Genomic DNA, 20,232 nt, shown 5'->3' with positions numbered 1-20,232 from the left:
CTGTCCTCCAGTGTGTGCACAGCCCACTGTTCTGCACTGTCCTCCAGACAGTGTACACAGCCCACTGTTCTGCACTGTCCTCCAGTGTGTGCACACAGCCCTACTGTTCTGCCCCCAGCCGAGGGCAGAATGGGCTGCTCCCACTGAGACCCAAGTATTCTTTCACTAGAGCTCCCATGGCGGCGGGGCTTCTGAGACAGAATGTGCAGCAGTGAGCCTGGCATGGTGTCTGCACAACTCCCGCCCTGGCCTTCTGATGATGCTGTGAGTGGACACTGCAGGACGGCCCCACCAAGGGCAGAGCAGGCGCTGTCCCCCAGCTCTTGCAGAATAAGCCAAGACAAACCTCTTTGCGTATAAATTACAAGACTCACAGTTTTTGGTTTTATCCTCTACTGCTGAACAGCCCCCCAGGACATTCCCTTCCCCTTTGTGTCTCACTCTGCAGCTCAAGCAAGGCTAGAACTCACTATGTAGTATAGACTAGCCTCAAACTTGAGGGATGTCACCACAGGACCCCTTTCAGCTGAGATATTGCTAGAAACAATGACAACCAATACAACAATGAATGAAGAGATTCACCAGGTGTGACAATATGAAGAAAATGGTGATCAGCCAGGTGATGGAATATTATTTAATCATGTAAAGGGATGAAACACTGATCTATGCCACAATATAGATGCAACTTGACACAGGAGGCAGCCTGAGGAGCAAGACAAAGGAAGTGACACTTAAGACAGGTGATGAGTGTGAGGTGCGTGACACACATCTTTCACCCATGCTACAGTGTGAGTTCCAGTACAGCCAGGCTATGGAGAAACCCTGTCTCAAACAGAAGGCAACAAGCTGGGCATGGTGGCACACACCTTTAATCTCAGTACTCAGGAGGCAGAGGCAGGTGGATCCTTGTGAGTCTGAGCTTGGTCTACGGAGTTCCAGTAGAGTCAGAGAGACCCTGACTCAAAACAAAACACCGACACAAACAAACAAACAAACAAACAAACAAAAAAGAAACAAAACAAGAAACCAAGGGGCTGTGGATACACCTCAATCAGAAAGCATCTGTCATACAAGTTTGGATAGCTGCTATCCACATTTAAAACAAAAAAGAAAACCCAGCTAGGCACAGAGGTGCATGCCTGTGCCGCCAGCGTCAGGGAGAGAAGACACATGGATCCCATTACCAAAACAGCAAGCCCAGGCCCAATGACAGAGTCTGTTCAAAACAAAACAAAAACAACCTCCAGACAACTGCCAAAGGGGGAAAAACAGAGAGAAAGAGAGGAAGACACTTCACAATGACCTCTGACTTCACGTGAACATGTCATATCAGACTCAGACACACCACACACACACACACACACACAAGTAAATGCCATGGAAATGAAAATAGGTAAAAGCACTTGCTACCAAGCCTGACGACCTGGGAGAATTGGCATCAATAGTGACCCATAACAGGAAACAAGTTAGGAACATGCCACAGAGGGCCTCTGAAAGGCTCTGCCCTGCAGACTATCAAAGCAGATGCTGAGACTTATGGCCAACTGTTGGGCAAGAGTGCATGGAATCTTATGAAAGAAGTGGGAAATAGTAAGATCTGGAGAGGACAGGAGCTCCACAAGGAGAGCAACAGAACCAGAAATTTGAACACAGGGAACTTCCCAGAGACTCATACTCCAACCAAGGACCATGCATGAAGATAACCTCGAACCCTTGGGCACAGATGTAGCCCATGGCAGTTCAGTATTCAAGTGGGTTCTATAGTAATGGGAACAGGGACTGCCTCTGACATAAACTGATTGGCCTGCTCTTTGATCACCTCCCCCTGAGGGGGGAGCAGCCTTACCAGGCCACAGAAGATGACAATGCAGCCGCTCCTGATGTGATCTGATAGACTAGGATCAGAAGGAAGGAGAGGAGGACCTCCCCTATCAGTGGACTTGGGGAGGGGCATGTGTGGAGAAGGGGAGGGAGGGTGGGTTCAGGAGGGGAGGGGGAGGGGTTTATGGGGGGTACAAAGTGAATAAAGTGTAACTAATAAAATAAAAAAGTGCCCCATGTGCAATAGCAGGACATAGCCATGGGGCAACAGTTATGGGCAAAACCAGCTACTTTCTGACATGTCTAGAACCTGAAACTTGGTTCAAAGACTGTGTCTGAAGAAGTCACACATGTGGGTCGGGAGCACTATTGTTCTGTTAATGGACCTATGTGCCAGTCAGACTCCTGCCGGCACAGAACCTCCTGTGCCTACAGACTAGCCTGCTTTCAGCTCTGGCTACTGCACATACATAACTTGTCAAAGCACTGAGATGCTAAATGCTCAGCCCTAAACAGGACATCTACCTCACCCTGCCAGGGTTTGGGACCACAATGGACAAGGTGAGATAGCTCAATGTTTTAGAAGCCTGGCTTTTTTTCCAGAGGACTTGGATTGGATTTCTAGCACACCCACATGGCAGCTCACAGCTCCAATTCCAGAGGATCTGCTACCTCTCCTGACCTCTAAGGACACTGCACACATGTACACAGACATGCATGCAGGCAAAGCCCCCATACACAGTAAATAAAAATAAATCTAAAACAAAAAAAAAAAAATTAATTAAAGGACGGTGCTGGAAAGATGGCTCAGCAAAGTACCAGCTGCTCAGAGGACCCACGTTCAATTCCCAGCACCAACATAGTGGCTCACAACTGTCTGTTTACTCTAGTCACAGGGGATCCAATTCCCTGGAAAAACAGAAAAACAAAGAGAAAGAGAGAGAAAGAGGGAGAGAGAGAGAGAAACCAAATAAAATAAATTATTTCAAAGCCTCTGCAATCTTTATCCAAATTCCCAGGTTCAAAGAACCCACCTCAGGCCCTGACCATGAAAAAAGGATGACCCCATTTGACCAAAAGGGCTGAATGTATCTGACGGCAAGACCTCCAATCCCATCATTTTTCCTGAAGGAAGTGAGATTTGAACCCTATGAAGGGTAGAAGGGCAGCAGGTCACACAAGGTGCACAGACATACATGCAGGCAAAACACTCACGAACATAAAATAAATAGATCTCAAAAAAAATGAATAAAAAACAAATGAAAGGACTGAAGTTGGCTAGGTGTGGTGTACACACCTGTTATCCCAATATTCCTGAAGACTAGAGGGTCAGGAGTTCAAAGTCAGCCTGTGCTAAATATAAATATTAGGCCAGTTAGAAGTACATGGTCAGATTCAAACAAAAACAAAACAAGACAAAAGCCTAGGCTGGAGCCAGCTCAGCAGTTAGATCATGCACTGCTCTTCCAGGGACGCGGATTTGGTTCCCAGCACCCATGATGGGTAGGCAGCTCATAGCAACAGCTGCTGATCAGGCCTCCACAGGTACCCACGCACACATGAACACATTATAAAGCTGGGCGGTGGTGGCACATGCCTTTGACCCTGGAGGATCAGTGGTTTGGGCCAGCCATGGTTAGGCATCAAAACTCTTGACTTTAAAAACCAAAAGGGAGCCAGGCACAGTGGCACACGCCTGTAATCCCAGCATTTGTGGAGGCAGAGGCAGGCAGATCTCTGTGAGTTTGAGGCCAGCCTGTTCTACAAAGTAAGTCAGGGCAGCCAGGGCTACACAGAGCAACCCTGTCCTGAAACACAAACAAATCATGCATCTTTAGAAAAGTCTTACCCCAGGTATCTAGTCAGCTGTCCCTCTTCTCCAGCTCCTAAGCCCTGCCCACTCATCTCCCAATGTCTTCACACTGCCCACTGCAGGTCTTCAGTCCTGGCCCACACCCTCTCAGAAAGCTGGCTCTGCCCTGACCTCACGCTGAAGCCACCAGGTGCTGACCGGCACCGCTGAGAACGGGCAGGGCCAATGCCTCCTCCAGCTGGCGACAGTGCTAACCAGCACTGTCCCCCGAGCGTCGGCACCCAACTCGTGTCCATAGGTGGCCAGGCCTGAGCCCCCGAGGAAGGCCCACTTTAGCCACTGTCACACGGCCCCGTCCTCTTGCTTGTACACTCACAAGCTATCTAGAGCCTGAATTTCCTCCTTGATCTTCCAAGGGTGGTAGCTGTCCCAGGGCAGGGGCTCCTGGCTCTGTGTCAGCGTGAAAATGGAGGGTGTCAGTGCCCCCTGAGAGTGCTCCCGCAGTCAGCTGCTCTCCCCTCAGACTCCAGATGATTCACAGAAGTGTATAAACACCTGCAGTGTGTCCCAGCAAAAAACTTGTGAGTTCAGCGCTCATGCTACACAATGAGACACTGTCTCAAAAACAGGGTGGGGGCGGGGGGGCTAGGGCAGAGTCCTCACCTAGGATGCACCTCATAAGCAGGAATGGTGAGGCATACCAGTCACCCTGACACTTCCAGTTAAGGCAGGATGGCTGGTCAGCAGTTTGATGTTGATGTTATCCTCAGCTATACCGTAGCTTTGAGACCACCCTGGGGAACATGACTCCTTATCATGAAAAATCAAAATAAAATAAATATTTAAAAACATCTGCCGTCTTGTAGCCAGGCATGATGGTACAAGCCTGTAATCCCAGCACTCGGGAGGCAGAGACAGGTGGGTCTCTGACTTCCAGACCAGCCTGGTCTACAAAGTGAGTCCAGGACAGCCAAGGAAAAAGAAATCTGCCATCTTTATGCAAATTCCCAGGGCTCAAAGAACCCACCTCAGGAGCTGACCATGAAAAAAGGGTGACCCCATTTGACAAAAGGGGTGAATGTGGCCTCAGATCTGAGGGTAAGACCTCCAATCCCATCGTTTAGCCAGAGAGAAGGGGGAAGGTGAACCCTATGAAGGGTGGAAGGAAGGGGTCTCAAAGACTCTGTGTTCTCACAAAGACCCTTTGCTTTCTCGCGGTGCTCAAACACACCCCAACCTCTCACAACCCCTTGGCCATCAGCACCTCTAAAGAGCCCCTCCAAACATAACCAAGTCCCTTTCTACCTACCAGGCCCCCAGACAGTTTTCTGTAACTCAGGACCTGTTGAGGTCACTACCAGTGGCCCCAGTGTCTCTCAGGCATGTCCAGGCCCCAGGTGACTGGCCTCAGTGTCCCCCTCCAGACATGGCCAGGCCTCTTGATCGCTGCCAGGCCCCTACACGGCTCCTGTAGAGGTTCCCCAGGTGGTCTCCCTCAGGGTCTGTGGAGGTCCCCCAAGTGGTCTCAGTGCCCTCTCCAGGCAAGCCTCGGTCCCCAGCAGGGCCTCGTGCAGTCTCCCACGTCACCTTCCCCTTCAGCCTCGGGCTCTGCAGCTCCTAGGAAGCCGGGCCTGGAGCCTGCGCCCTGGCTCAGGACGGTGGCAGCCGGGGTTCCCGAATGCTCACGGCCCCGGAGGTACCGGGTCGGCGCCGCCCGGGCCAAGAGGTGCGCGCCAGCGGAGGCGCTGGACTCACCTGCTCGGGCGCTCGGGGCTCTGGCCAGAGCCGCTGCTGCCGCCGGACTCCGCCATCTTCCGCCGCGCGCCCGAGCGACGGGACCGCGCGCCGACCCGGAGACCGAGGCCCTGGCAGAGGGCGGAGCCTGCTGAGGACGAGGGAGGGACTCGAGAAGTGGGCAGAGCTTTAGGGGGCAGGGGCGGAGTCGGAGGGGGAGTAAAGAGAAAGGCATTAAAAAGGCTGGGGGGGTGGGGCAAACATGAGGGGGCGTGGCCTGAATGGGGCGAAGGAGGGGCCTAAGGTGGTGGCGGGGATTGAGGGGCGGAGCCTTGGGAGAGGTGGAGCTTAAAATTGGGTGGGGTGCAATGAGAATTATAAGCATGGCCTAAGAGTTGTCCTGAGGAGGGAGGGGTTTAAGGAGGGTAGCATCTGAAGGGGGTGGGGGTGAGGACTGAAGAAAGGCGTGGAGGAGCTCTGAAGGGCGGGGTCTGCAAAAGGTGGTTCTTGCCGGAGAGACCAGAGGAGGGGCGGGGCCTGTGGAAGAAATGCCCTGCGGGAGCATAGGTTGGTTCCGAGGGGCGGTGTCTTGGGGGCGGGTCCCCAGGTGAGTGGGAAGGGGCTTAGGCTGTGGAAAGAGTGGCAGGATGGCCTATGCAGAAAATGGAGCCATGTTACCTCCCAATATAGCCAGAAAGGGAAGGGAAGATTGAGGGGCGTTCCTGAGGGGTAGATCTATCCTGGACCAGGAGAGGGGAAAAGGACTGGAGCCACCTCTGGAGAAGAGAGGGAGCCCAAGATGATGAAGGGGAGTGTCTGGTCTGAGAGGGGCGTGGTCATTCCAGGGTAAACGCAGAGCTGACACTGCTGAGGAATGCGTCAGGTAAGAGGGGAAGGCGTGGTCGACGCGGAGGCGGGGCCAGGGGTGGGAGAGGACTTGGTTGGATCGCGGGGAGCGTGGCTGATCATGCTGAAAGGGTCTGGACTGCCAAGACGGGAGGCTTTGGGAAAGGGCCTGGCCCAAGAGGTGTGAGTCCCGCCATGAAGGGTGGGGCGAAAAAGAAGCGAGAGCGAGGAGGCGCACAGACGTGGGCGTGGCTGAGCGCTGGCGGGGTCTCTATGGCTCAGATTGCTTGTCCTGATGAGTGAGAGAACCAAACAGACCCCTGTCACAAGCACCTTGCCACGAGTCATATCCCTTTCCCACCCTGAAGGCAGCCGTCTGACTTCCAGCCCTCTGCTTTACCTCTGCCAGCATATGGCGTGCTCAGAACCGTTAGCCTCCACACCCTCCGCATCAAACACTGTATGGACTCCCAACCTTCAGCAACAGTTCAAAGGCCCAGATCTACCCGCAGCTTTTCTTCTATCTTCTTTTTGTCAAAGACTGTGTCTGACGGCTGAGCGGTGCTGGCACACGTTTTTAATACCAAAGCTCTGGAGGCAGAGGCAGGCTGCTCTCTGTAAATTTGAGGCCAGCCTGGTTTACAGAGAGTTCCAGGACAGCCAGGGCTCCACAGAGAAACCCTGTCTAGAAACAACGACTTCACCTCGTCGGCTGACTGCACTAAACCTTCCTGTCTCATCCTCCTGAGCACCGGGCTGACAGGCATGCATCACCACATCTGGCTCTATATTATTATTATTATTACTATTACTGTTGTTGTTTGGTCTTCCTTCTTTCTTCCTCACTCCCTCTACCATCCCTGCCTGTTCAGGGGTCTGTGGAGCATGGAGCCATCTGAAAAAGGGATTTTAAGGCATTCAACCCACTACAAGCCAGACTGTCCTGGAGGACCCTCAAGCCTTGAACTCAGTTTTTCTTTAGTCCTCTGAGCTGGTGAACTATTATGAAACCCCAAGCATGAGCCAGGTGTAGAGGCACAAGCCTTTAATCATAGCTCCATGGAGGCAGAGAAACAGGCCGGCTGTGGGTTTGTCAATACAGCATGTCCCAGGGCAGCAAGGGCCAGCCAGTCAGCTAGAAAGTGCAACTCCTTCAGGTAAAAGCACACACCAACTGCCAATTGTGGCCTCCCAAAGCCTGCTGAGGCAGTAAGATAAGGAGTCCAAGCTCAGCCTTTGGACAGCAAATTCAAGGCCAGTCTGGGCTACCTGAGACCCAAACAAACAAAATAAAGTATGATCAAACCCAATGAAATACAGTAGGTATTCAGACGTTGTGTAAAATCCCCAGGAGATGATGCTATACAAACTGACAGACACCAGCCATTGTTCTGTAAACACTAAACGTGGAGTCTCTGCAGTTCCCATGCTCTGGGGACACATCCTCCTCCACCCAAGGTCAACTCTGAGTTTTCTTCCAGCTGTGTTATATGCAAGCTCAACCCCACTGGCAGAGAGGCCCATAGCTTGCATGCCTTCCACACATGCTGCCCCAGTTAGTGGTGTCCATATGTGTGCACACTTCGCACTTGTGCAAATTCAACACACGTGTCAGACATACAACTACAGCCTAGAGACAAGCAAGAAAGCATGCCTGGGGACCCTGCCTGTGTGTCACCCCTGTCTCACGTCAGAAGGCTCTGGAGGCCTCAGGGGCTTCAGGATCACATAGCAAAGGTCCAGCCAGTGGTTACAGGTGGTTGTGAGCCACCGTGTGGGTGCTGGGAACTGAACCTCAGTCCTCTGCAAATGCAAACAGTGCTTAGCCACTGAAATCTCTAGCCCTTCATTTTCCTACTTTATCTTTTTTTAACAAGATGCTCTAGGCTGCTTGTGGAGGTGCACACCTGCTATCCCAGCACTCTGAAGGCTGAGGCAGGAAAAGCGCAACTCCAAGGTCAGCCTGAGCTACTCAGCTTCTCTCCAAGAGAACTAAAGGACTGGGGCAGGCAGATGGCTCCGTGGGTGAAGGTGCTGGCTATGAAACCCAACAAACTGAGTTTGCTCTTTGGAACCCACATGACAAAAGGAGAGAGCTGACTCCTGCAAATGGTGAGCTGCCCTCCACACACACCCTGGGGTATGTGGCCTCTATTCAGAATAGACAGACAGACAGATAGATAGATAGATAGATAGATGATGAGTAGATGATTGACAGATAAATGATAAATGACAGATGATAGAGAAATAATAGATGATAAAAGATAGATGGATAAATGATAGATAGATAGATAGATAGATAGATAGATAGATAGATGCAAAAAGAATAAAGAAAATAAACTTCATTTTGGTATGGAGGGCTTACCCTGGCCCACCTTGACATTATCTGAATCTTGTTATATTACACTGACAAAAACTCGCTTCTAAATGAAGCCACATTCTGAACTACTGACGGAAAGAAAATTTGGTGGAAGGACACCACCTCATTATAAGTCATTTGTAGTTGGTTAGAATTCGATTTACTTGTGTGCCTGCATGCAGATGTGTGTGCGCCACAGTAGACATGTGGGAATCAGCAGGCAACTGTGGGGGTCAGTTCACTTTTTATACCATGTCAGCATCAGGTCAGCATCAGAGCCCCAAGGTCAGCATCAGGTTCTTGGGCTTGGAGGCAAGTATCCTTCACCACTGAGACATTTTTCCAGGCCCTTACATTGTTTACCAAAAGGTATAAATACAAACAAACTGCCACCAACTGAAAACATCTCAAAACATCAGTTGGACTGATAAACAAATACAGTCATACAAAAAGCATTAGGCATGATGACGTTCCAGAATGTTGCAGCTGGATATAAGGTAAGGGAATAGTTCAGTGTCAGAGCTCAAGGGACAGCAATGAGCAAGGGAGAAGGAGAGGCTGCCACCCTTCCTGCCTGCCAGCCTCCACAGGCTGAAGCGGCCAGATGCCCCTGGAACTTGTGGGCAGGCTGGGAGTCTCTTCCTATGACAGCCCAGAGACAGGCCAGGGAAGGGGCTTTCTGGGGGTTGGATGGCAAAGATACCCTGGCATGTTCTAGATACTGATGGTAAGGGTGTCATTGGAAGGGTTTACTTAAGAAAACAGATTTGCTGGCTGACTGTGACTACACCGGGACTATCCTGCAAGCTCATATATTTCATATTGTTTTATATCGTTGTGTGTTCATGTGGAGTATTCATGTATATGGAGGACAGAGGTCAGCTTTAGGTTTCATTTCTCAGGAGTCATCTACCTTGTTTTGAGACCGGGTTTCTCTGTGTAGCCCTGGCTATCCTGGACTCACTCTGTAGACCAGGTTGGCCTCGAACTCACAGGGATCTGCCTGCCTCTGCCTCCCAAGTGCTGGGATTAAAGGTGTGCACCACCATGCCTGGCTATTGTTGAGAATTTAAGTACACTCCTATTAGGCTAAAACCCTGCCCTCAAGTTCTGGAACATTTCTGAAGTATATTCTAATGGAAAAATATACCTCCATGACATGCATGCTGGTCAGTGACAACAGCCACTCCAGATGGTTAAGAACTGCACAAATGCAGCAGTCTGAGGGAGTTCAAGAGGGAAGGCAATGCTTTTTTCAGGTCAAGATGGCCTTTCTAAGTAACAGTGCCATCCCTGCTTTAGTCAAGAGTAGAAGAGATTCTAGAATGTTCCAGACATTTGAGTATTTTTGGCACACTGTACAAAAGCCCAGAATGTTCCAATACATTCCAGGTGGACATGATGTAGAAGGCCCTAATCAAGTGCCAGAAAGCGCTCATGGGAACGGCATGGGGCCACAGTGGCTCGGTGGGAAGCAGGGCAAGGCCAAGGCGGAGCGGAGAGAGTGTCGACAAAGATGTATGGAGAATGGCTTCCTCAGTGTGTGGGACACAGCTGTGACCGAGACACCAGTGCGTCGCATCTGGCAGAGGGACCATTTGTTAAACCAATCATCACACAAGTGAAAGAGCAACTGCTTAGTTGTCAACATGATAAAAACTGTAGTTGAGACATTGTGACATAGGTTGCGGGCCAGAGTTGGGAGGCTCAGGAGAGTCCTTCAGGCCAAAGAGCTGATCAGGAGTGCACAGGGAACAGCTTTCAAGGCACAAGGAACAGCCCTTGTGGGGATCAAGAAGCAACTTTAGTGTGGGAATCTGATTTTGCTCTCCGTTCCCTCTAGGAGGAGGCCAGAAGTCCCCATCCTTCCTGAAGTGTGTCCAGTGTCAGCTGCACAACCAAGTCTGGGTGCCTATAGCCCTGGCCCTGGCAGAGGTACCTGGCAGAGGCTGTAGGCAGGGGACTAGGACACTGGTTCCATGGCAATCCTGTGCCACCCGGACATATGGTTATTGCTGCAGGTTGCCATGAATCCAGCAAGACACCTGCCACCACCTGATCTGCATGGCATACCAGGTGACGACAAACAGAACTTTAGGGACGATTGGAAAACTAAGGCTCCAAGTTTAGGCGTCACCCCTGTGGTCAGAGGCTTCTGTCTCCCAAGACTCTGGAAGAAACCAGCAGCTCATGTAACTCATATAACTGGATGGCCCTGAGTTCCTCACAGGACACTTCCCAAGCCACCTCAGGTGTCACTGAACTGTGGCAAATCCCCTGTGATCTGAGTAAATCATGCTGACAAGGTAGATGGCCACAGAGAGCCTCAACAGCTGAAGAGACTCCAAGTAACAAAGCTCAAATTGGATCAAGGGGCTTTCAGTCTGGTGACAGAGCACTGTCTAGTATGTGTGTGAAGCCAGGGTTCTGTCCCCAGCACTGCATAAACTAGGTGGTGGGGACCCAGGCAAACTATTCCAGCACATGGGAGATGGAGGCAGGAGGATCAGGTGTTCAAGGCCAACCTCAGCTACATAGAAGCTGGGCCGGTGTGGATGGGTGAGGAGGAACCAGTCATCTCAGCACTGAGGAGACTGAGAAGGATCAGGAGCTCCAGGCCAGCTTGGCTGAGAGAGAGATTGATTGAGATTCCCGTGATCCTGTGGCCGGATTACAGCGAGTAAGGGTTGGTGTCTCCACAGAGCTGACTGGAGATAACACCGGACTGGCTCATGGGGGCCTTGCTGGCACAGTATGATTTGGGGTGCTGTGTGACAACAGAAATCAGGAGACATCCACGTCCGTAATCACACTTGCTCTTTACCAGATAGGACGGGTGGGAAGCTGGAGAGGACTGGAGCTGTCAGCTGTGAGAAGACAAGCATGAAATAAGGGAAAGAGGCCCCGGGGAATGGATGGGCTCCTTGTAAGTGGTGTGGAGAACTGGGCTAACTCGTCAGAGCAGCCACTCAGGTGGGGAGTGGGGGGGGGACCACACAGTGTTCTGGTTGCCAGAAGAGGGCTCCCAGTTCATACTACTGAAAATACACTCAAAAGTCACTGACACTCTCCCCAGTCACCTCAGCACTCATACTGAGGAAGGCATCTTGACAGTTCCAGGCCAGCTTGGACTACATAACAAAAACAAACAAACAAAAAAGTCAGCACAATAAAGGTGGGAGGAAGGACTCAATGGTTCAAAGACTTCTTGGTATCCCCATTGAGGGCTTGTCTCAGGGATGGAACACCTGCCTAGAATTTCCCAAGGAAGGGCTGGGGGTGGAGCCTCTGCCTAGAATTCGATAGTAAGGGGCTAGGGTGTGCTCAGCGATGGAGCTCCTGCTTACAATCCTTTACCAGGTGCCCTAGGTCAGAGCTCTGCCCCTAAGAGTAGGAAGGGAAGCCCAATAGCCACAAAATTATCAGGAGACTTCTTCAAGCACACACTAAAATAGCCACTCTATCTTTTATTCACTTTATTTAAAGGTTTATTCTTCCTCATCCCCTCCCAGCAGGGAGTCCCACCATTCCTTCCTTGGGCGGCTGGGTCACAAAAGATAAAGAAGGAAAAGGACCTTAGCAGAGGGAACCCCTAGACCTCAGCCCCCACGGCAAGGATACGAAGAAAGAAAAAGGCAACGCAGACAAGGTTCATAGTCAGAACTTGTGAGTAAAGTAAAAAAGCCAGCAGCCAACAAGACAAGACAGTGGGGCGGGTAGGCCAGACCCTCCCCTCCCAGCCACTTTGTCTCAAGGGGACTAAAGGATATGCTGGCAAAGAGAGGGAGGTAGGATTAGGGGGTAGATGAACCCAAGCCTGGTTCTCCACCCTGACCTTGGACTTCAGGGTGCGGTGCGGAGTAAACACGTAGGAAGGGGCCCCTGCATTTGGCAATAGGCCGGAGATTACAGTGTGGTCAAATCAAACTTCACCTTGTAAGGCAGCGGGCTATCCTCACAGGCAGGTGGTGGGGGCGGGAGCAAGGGCCAGCTGGACTCCACCAGGAGGCCCTTATGCTGTTCTGAAGGCAGAGGCTGTAGGGGTTGGCTTGTCTGGATTACCAGAGATCCCAGGGAAAAGAGACCTGCCCATCCCACCCACTCCCTAGCCACCATGAGTGTTACTCACCTGGAACTTGAGGTGCTGGCCCGGTGTGGTGATCAGAGAGCAGCAGCTCAGCCACAGCATGACCAGGACGGAGAGGAAGAGACAGCAGTACAAGGCCCATCGAGGCAGCCCCGAGCGCCTGTCCCAGGGCAGGCACCGCTCAGCCATCTGAACCTCAGGCAGTGGCACCCGGCCCGGCCAAGCCCACGGGCACCCACCGGGACATGCAACTGAGAAAGTCACTCTCTGGTTGGTCCTCGGACACGGCCTTGCTGGTCTTCACTCGGGTCTTAGCCCTCCTCACTTTGTCCAAGGGGTCTACAGGGTCTCAAAGGTAGGGAGCCACTCACCCCCTGGCCTCAACTAAGAGGCCAGCCTGGTGAGGAGAGGGAAAGGGAGGCCAGGACTTGAGCAGGAGGATGTGTAGGGCTGGGGTGGAGATGCAAGGGATCCTGGGATATGAACCATAGAATGTGGAGGTTGACCATGAACCCTGGGAGCCCATGGATCCTGTGAGGCTGATCATAGATCTGCTGCGATCTTACCCACGTGCACCTCCAGGGCCTCGGGGTGGGGCCCTGTCCAGGCCACCTCCACGCGCTGCAGACGGCTCCCTTGGAATGCAAAGCTTTCTACCACAGGCTGGGTCTGAGCAGGAAACAGGATGTCACAGAGACACCTTCTGATCTCAGCAAGCTCATCTCAGACCCAAGTGGGCTGCAGTTCCTTGTCCAGGTGCCCCAGTTCTCCTGCGATCATCACCCCTGGGCGATATCCATTAACCTTAACCCCACTGCTAATCTCCAGGAACATAAAGAAGCCCAGGCCAAGGACACGGAATTCCTGTGATTGGCTGAGATGGTCATGTGACCCAACCCGTGCCAATCAGAGTAAACCCCTATTCCGGTAACCGCCCACATGGAGAGCAGGCAAGATGGTTCAGTGAATAAAGGTGCTGTCTACCAGCCTGACAAACTGAGTTCCTTCATTGGAACCCGCATGGATGGCAAGAACGGACTTTCTGGATCTAACGTCGGCCGAAGCTCTCCCACAGGATGTCACTCTGGTTCACCCTGTCACAACTCTCTTACCTGGAACACCACCACCTTCCGGTTGTCTGTCTGAAGGGAATATGTCCAGGTGGAGGACACGAAGCTCTGGGCAGAACTCATAAGGTCACTGCAGAGCGTGGAGAATAAGTCCAGGAGTGCCAGAGGCCCAGTGGGTGGTTCAGAAGCCATTTTCTGTAAGGGGAAGCCCAACAGCCACGTCAACACACTCACTCTGGGGCACTGGCCTCCTGACTCCGGCAGCCTGCCCTGAGGGGGTCAGCTGTGTTCTCTGGGTCCCTTAGGGGGAGAACTCGGTCTCTCTCCTGGGTGTTTGGTTTTGAAGTGGGGATTTTAGGTTAGGGGTTCACCTGCTGCTGCAGCTGGGTCTCAGGGTCAGGGGTCTGGCCCCAGCACCCGTCACTGCAGGCCCGCTGCTCCGGCGCCTTCACGTATGCCTCAGTGCAGGCTGTGGGCCACACGATGGCGTCACCGGGGGCCGCTTCCCAGGGCGCCTCTCATGCGGGCCCACGGTGCACCCAGTCTGGGGACACACCTGCTTCACACTCTGTCTGCGTGGCATTGGGCCTAGAGCTCCTGGCCACGAAGCGACAGATGGAGAAAAGCCGACAACCACGCTCGCAAGCGCTGGCCAGCACGGCCTTGTTATTTGGGGACTCTGAAGGACCTTCCGGCTCAGGCTGGGAATGAGATAGGGACTCAGGCAAGAGGCCTTAGGGAAGAGGGCTGGGGTCCCCTAAGAACCCGGCAATGAGCTGAGGCTGGATGGAGAGCTGGGCTGCGGGCGGCTCTGAGCAACAGAAAGCAGCTTTCTGTTCAGACTGGGGCGTGAAGGTCCGGGCGGGAGGAGTGGACCCAGCAGTCTCCAGGTCCAGGCTGGCAGAGGGCTCCTCAGAGAGAAGCAGAGAGCTTGTTCTTAGGGGCACACAGGAGCAAGGCTGGCTCAAGGAAGAAGCAGTGAGAGAAACGTGGAGAGCAGAGAAGGGCGGCCACGGGGTCGCGCAGCCGCCCACCGCCGTGCGCTGTGTGGGAGATCTCTCAGGAGGGCTCAGCCTCCCTTCGGCATGCCCCCACCACACACTGTTCAGCCAGGGTTCGAGCCCTCCCGCCCTGGAGGGGCGGTGCTGACAGCCCCCCACTTCAAGCCGCCCTCATCACCGGCACCCCAGCCCCTCCCCCCGTGAAGATGCTCTACCCTGACTTCCCAGCCTCAAATGAGGGTCCGTCTCACCTTGTAAGGACCTCTCCCACATTCGAGGTTCCCCGATCCAGGCCCCCTCTCCTTCCAGGACCCCAGTCTCCAGCACTTCCATACCAGGGACTCGCTTTCCCTCCCCCACCTAAGGGTCTCCACCGTCGTTTCCAGGGACGGGGTTTCTGGGCGGCCCTCTGTTACCTGCGCGGGCGGCGGGCCAGGGTGGCGCTGGCGACACCGCTGCTGGCACCTCTGAGTGTCCCCGAGCTGCGGGGCGAAGGGGTCATGCGCTGGCGCTGGAGCGGCGGGCGACGCCGCTAACAGCAGCAACAGCAGCGGCAACCGTGCCGCAGCCATGGCCGAGCGTGCGCAGCGCCCGCCCCGGTGCGGGCGTCGGAATGCGGGACCAGGTGTTGACGTCACTGAGCGAGGCAGCCTGGGAAGAGGGAGAGCTGCGGCGAGCGGGGCGGGCAGGTGGATCCCCCCCCCCCCCGGGCCGGGACATCGCGATGCTCATGGCTCGTCGTCTGTGCCCCCAGACGGACCTGTGGTCCATGGGATGGCAAACGGGGCCTGGCTAGACAGGATGATGGGCCTATCTCAGGCCACTCAGGGAAGGAGGCCACGAGCAACCAGGGCAGAGAACATCAGGGTCCTTCATCAAGAAAGTAAAAAATGGACGAGGAGCGTGGACAGGGAGGGTGAGGGAGAACAGGGCCATAAGAGAAGGAGGCGAAGGAGAAGGATGAAGAGGCTGAAGGCTTAGGAGAATGGATGGGGAGGGGGTTAGGAGAATAAGAAGGGGAGGACGGCAAGGTGGAGGAGGGGAGAGGTGCAGCTGGAAAGAGAAAGGCGAGCCCCGGCCAGGCTGCCTGCGGGACGCTGCCGCTCCGGGGAAGGGGCCTTAGGGGCAGCTGCCTCCTCGAGGACCTTAGGGCACAGCACTGAGGTGGCCTCCCTCCTCTCCAGCCCAGAAACAGCCCTGAGGGAACCCAGAGGCCCCACGCCTGGCAGGGCCTCTAGGCCACTTTTCCCATGTGGTGGGAGAACTTGAAGCAAACAGGGACTGTCGCTTTCGTCTTGGGTTCGGCGCTCCCCTCGACCTCCTCTCCCCGGGCGCGGGGCGGAGGCTCCGAGCCCCACGGGCCTGCTTGGCACAGGTGCCTGCGGCCCGCGGGCCCCGTCGCCCCGCCCAGCAGACGAGGAGGCCGCTCTCGGGGTCGCGGGGTCACGGGAGCCGCAGGTTCCGGCCGGGAGGAGGGGATGACGCGCCCCGGGACGCGCCGGCCGCTCGCTTTCATCTCGGCGGCCCCGGCCGGCCCCCACGTGGCTTAATCAGGCGCGGCTGTGCCTGGCGGACCCAAACATCTGGATCCCGGCGCTCCCCTCCCCCCTCCGGGCCCAGGCCTGCCTCCCACCAGGGCACCCGGGGACCGGCCCTGCGCGCCGGGACCCCACGGTCCCCCCCAGCCAGACGGCTTGGCGGGTGCCTATCGTCCCAGCACGCGGAGAGGCTGAGGCAGGAGGATCGCAGCGAGAGCGAGGCAATCTAGGCAACGAAGTGAGTTCTAAGTCAGCCTAGCCCACAGAGTGAGACCCTGGCTCAAGAAACCAAACACAAAGCCTGTTTCCCCAATTTACAGGTGGGAAACCTGGCATCCGGGCGCCTGGGCAGAGCCGGAATTCAAGTTCACACTTGCCATCTGCAGAGTCCCGGGCACTTAACCCTTCCGCAATTACGGTCCTTCATTCATTTCAAACAAACACTCCTTTCAACAAAGATTTTCTTGTCACGACTATTTTTTTTTTCTTGCAAAAACTTATAGGGTAGGGCTGGCCACCCTTCCAAATTAGGTCATCGGAACCAGGAATGGCACAGGGAATTGGCCTAAGTGACAGGATACAGAAGAGAGCTGGCAGAGGCTGCCACGGGGGGGGGGGGGGGGGTAGGGGGGGGGTGGGGGAGGGGGGAGGGGGGGGGCTGTGGGGGGGGGGTGGGTGGAGGTTGGGGGCCGGGTTGGGCTACGTGAGACCTTATGTGTGGCGGGGGCGGGGACGTCGTGTAGTTGTTTGCAAATGGAGAAACTGAGGCTTGAGGGGTTGGGTCGGAGCGCCCCGGGGCTGAAAGAGTTTGATGGCTTCCAGCCACCCCACCCCCACCTTTTCCGCTCCTCGAGGCCGCTGAGGGGAAGCGGAAGAGGACTTGACCCCGGCCCCCCAGGTGAGCCCCGGCGCCCCTGCAGGCGTTCCCGGGGGAGCTGGTCCAGGTGAGGGGCGGGCGGCCGGCGGGCGGCCGGGGTCGGATTTCAGGAAATCCGCCGACATTCCTTCGGGGCTTAAGAGGGAAAGTTGACTCGCCGCCGCCCCGCGTCCCCCCCCCCCACTTCCTACCCCCCGGGGCGGCGCGGCCGGGGGCGGGGGGCGCTGTCCGCGTGAATCAGCGGACTCCCGGCGTCCGGGAACCAGCCACCGGGTCAGGCGGGCAGCAGACAAGCGCCCTTTGTCCCTGGCCGCCCTCGGCACGACCCTGCTGACCCCCACCCCCAAGCGTTGCTGACTTGGGGGAAGCGATGAGAGGAGGGGCGCGATGCCCCCCCAAACGTCCGGCCATCTTGGGACGCAGCCCCAGTCTCTGGAGGGTGCAGAGAAACGAGGAGCCCAGCCTGGCCCTCCGCACAGCCCACCTCTAGCACTTCAATTTTAGCACACTAGGAGAGTGAGGTGAAGCGCCCACTGCAGGGTTGCCCAGGCTGGGGAGAGAGGCTGGGGCAGCCGCAGGCCCTACGCCAGACCCGCCAGACCCTCGCCCAGAGCACGGGCAGGTACAGGCAGGAGTGGGGAGGCGCTTCTGGGGGAAGGTCAGCTCTGCCCTTCGCAGTCAGACAGGCCTGGGTGTCCACCCGCCCTGCCGCTCCACCTCAGAGCCTTGGGGACGGATCTGGGAATCTGAGGCTCAGGAAATCTCCCTGATTGAAACCTACAGGAGACCCCTGGCTGAAGAGTTCAGGACTAATGGAGAACCCTTCCAGCCACCCCTGACATTCCCAGCCTCCTTCAATGACTTAGGTCAATATTTGTCAGAAAGTACACCATGACTACCTTCCTTTCCTAAGCAGAGAGAACTGGACTGGGCCTATGAGGACAAGGACTGGGTGGCTGCACCTTAAGGTCAACATCTTTACCCAAAAGGGTAAAGGTCACCCAGAGGACATAAGTCAAAAACCAGAGAGGTCTGCCAGCTTGGGCCACACATCGAAGGGAGGTGTGTGGAGCCTTACTTTGAGGCCCCGTGCTCCATTGCTTGCTGGGGCTGTTTTCTGGATACTTGGAGGGACAGGGTTCTTTCGTGACTTTTTCTTTTGTGAGCAGTATTTATTGAACTCTCCTGGCCCTCACTGGGCCCAGCATGCGGTCTGAGGGCCCTCAGGTGTTCAGGGCTTACAAAGTTAAGTGGCCTGCTATAGAGCCCGCGCTTTGATGATGGGCTATGCTACAAAGACAATAAAAGAGAGTGGAGGTGGCCATGACGTTAAAAAGGGCTTAGGGACGTCACAGCAAGGGCCCTGAAAGCACGGAGCCAGGCAGTTGCCCCAACAGCCAGGAGGCTGGAGATGGGAGCACATATGGAGAGCGCCTGGTGGGCGACAGAGTAGAGGTGGGTCTCAGTCCTTCAGAGCCCGCTCTGGCCTGTGGTTAAAACAAAGACAGGAGGAAGAAACCCCAGAGGAGGCCCTGCAACATTCAGGGTAGAGGATGAGGGGCCTGAACCAAGCTGGGGGTGGGGGTGTCAGAATCTCACAATGGGGGTGTGTTTTGGAACCAGGGCCAACCGGATTGCTGATGGATTGTATGTGTGGGAAGAGGGAAAAGCGCGCAGTCACGTCGCTCCAGGTCCTTGCCTGCAACACCTGGGTGCATAGGGGGAAGCTAGCCTTTCCACCCGGGACCGAGGAGGAGGTACATTCCGGAAAGAATAAAATAAAGCTCTTTATTTCAAAAGCCTCCCAGGGGCCCAAGTTCCTACCTCCCTACCTATGCTGGGAACCGGAGAGAAGCAGGCACGGTGGGGGAGGGACAGTGACGGTCCTGGAAAGGTGGCCAGCACCCTCGACCTCCACAGAACCAACTAGGCCACCTGGCCACCTTCTCAGAGGGGACCTGCAGGCCAACAAGCCACCTCTGGACCCTACTGTGCTCCTCAGATTTAAGACTGGGGGACATTTTCCCCCCAGACTTGATTCTCCCTGTGTCAACTTTTCAGCTGCCCCCAAATTATCCACCGTGCAAAAGAAGAAACTGAGGCTAAAGAGGCCTGGTTTGGCCCCAGCAAAATGGCAGGGGCCTCCTTCGTTTTTATTTCGCTCCTTTGTCATTTGAAGCTACCTGGGGAACCTTTAAGGAAGGGGCTGAGGCTCGCAGGGAAGAGTCGAACTCTCCGGGAGCTGTGGCTGGGAGCCGTTCCCCAACCAGTGGGGTGGGACCACCCGGGAACTCGCATTTTAAGCACCACCCCACCCGCAAAGACCTTGCAGGCCAGGGGCCTCCCTTCTCTTCGTGGGCATCCGGACAGGGTGGAGTCGAAGAAGCGATCAGGGAGATGAGATGCCAGGACTGGGCTGGCCCGGGAGGGGTCCCCCAAACCCCAAACAGTGGCCAACAAAAATAACCCCAAGAAAGAACTCCGCGCTCAGTCGAAAAGAACTATGCGTTGCTCGGGGCTGCCCGCGTTACCTGGGGTTGGCGGGCGGCGGCCGCCGCCGCAGCGATTACTCACCGCGTGGCGCACCCCACCCGCGGGCCGCTGAGTGGATTTTTCCGTGGGGGGGATGTGAAGAAGTCTAGGGAGAACTTCTGCACCGATGCTCCTCTGGGAACTAGGAATGCGGGGTTCTGGGCCCATTCACCAAGGGACGCAACTCTGCCGTGTGCCCACTCTCGGGGGCTCCCTGCGCGCTGCCGGCACCCTAAAGCCAGCGCCCGCAGGGGGACGGGCGAGGTGGGCCCGGAGGCCAGGGCTCGGTGCCTTCGGCTGTTTCTTCCTGTGCGGCCGAGGCTGCGCAGCGAGGACGGGGGACGGGGAATGAGGACTCGGGGGGGCGGGGCGGAGGGGCCTGGGCGCCCAGGGCACGGGGTTCGGGGGCGGCTGACCAACCTTTGGAGAAGGAAGAGAGGCTGGAACCGCTGAGCGGGTTCAGGTACTCCTCCGAGAGGGCCCGGGGGCCAGAGGAGGGGCGGGGAAGGCGGGTGCGCTGGGGAACCCTGAAAGGCGGAGGGCTGCGAGCTGGG

At 55.4% G+C, this 20,232-nt stretch overlaps 2 protein-coding genes across 4 annotated transcripts in view; both read right to left on the bottom strand.

The window, feature by feature from the left end:
• Positions 1–5,522, bottom strand: part of Klhl26 (kelch like family member 26) — a 23,101-nt gene extending 17,579 nt beyond the window's left edge. For both annotated transcript variants that reach the window (XM_055618779.1, XM_055618781.1), the window contains exon 1: positions 5,390–5,522. In XM_055618779.1, coding sequence (XP_055474754.1) covers positions 5,390–5,445 — 56 coding nt within the window. In that variant the 5' untranslated portion in view covers positions 5,446–5,522. The remainder of the gene's footprint in view (positions 1–5,389) is intronic.
• Positions 5,523–12,034: 6,512 nt separating this feature from the next.
• Tmem59l (transmembrane protein 59 like) lies at positions 12,035–15,357 on the bottom strand. 2 transcript variants are annotated; one of them, XM_055618811.1, is made up of 8 exons: positions 15,148–15,357; positions 14,287–14,431; positions 14,102–14,199; positions 13,773–13,925; positions 13,227–13,329; positions 12,900–13,008; positions 12,703–12,820; positions 12,035–12,608 (listed from the first exon to the last, which is right to left on the bottom strand). In XM_055618811.1, the coding sequence occupies exons 1-8, from the start codon at positions 15,301–15,303 to the stop codon at positions 12,480–12,482; spliced, it is 1,011 nt and encodes a 336-aa protein (XP_055474786.1). In that variant the 5' UTR covers positions 15,304–15,357; the 3' UTR covers positions 12,035–12,479. The 2 variants fall into 2 exon arrangements, with proteins under 2 accessions (XP_055474786.1, XP_055474785.1); XM_055618810.1 differs by having other exon boundaries at positions 12,900–12,999; positions 15,148–15,354.
• Between the last annotated feature and the right edge of the window lie 4,875 nt (positions 15,358–20,232).

This window comes from Psammomys obesus, unplaced genomic scaffold (assembly GCF_907164565.1).
Source record: "Psammomys obesus unplaced genomic scaffold, mPsaObe1.curated_primary_1811, whole genome shotgun sequence".
NCBI classification, from domain to species: domain Eukaryota; kingdom Metazoa; phylum Chordata; class Mammalia; order Rodentia; family Muridae; genus Psammomys; species Psammomys obesus.
This window is presented reverse-complemented; position numbering and strand designations above follow the sequence as displayed.

Bases quoted from the DNA above. Each gene is read 5' to 3' on its own strand.
- Tmem59l (XM_055618811.1), bottom strand. From the start codon at position 15,303: ATGGCTGCGGCACGGTTGCCGCTGCTGTTGCTGCTGTTAGCGGCGTCG. The intron at 14,200-14,286 runs GTGTGTCCCCAG...TGTGGCCCACAG, and splicing joins GCAGACAGAGTGTGAAGCAG to CCTGCACTGAGGCATACGTG. The intron at 12,821-12,899 runs GTGGGTGCCCGT...GCCCTGGGACAG, and splicing joins TTTCTCAGTTGCATGTCCCG to GCGCTCGGGGCTGCCTCGAT.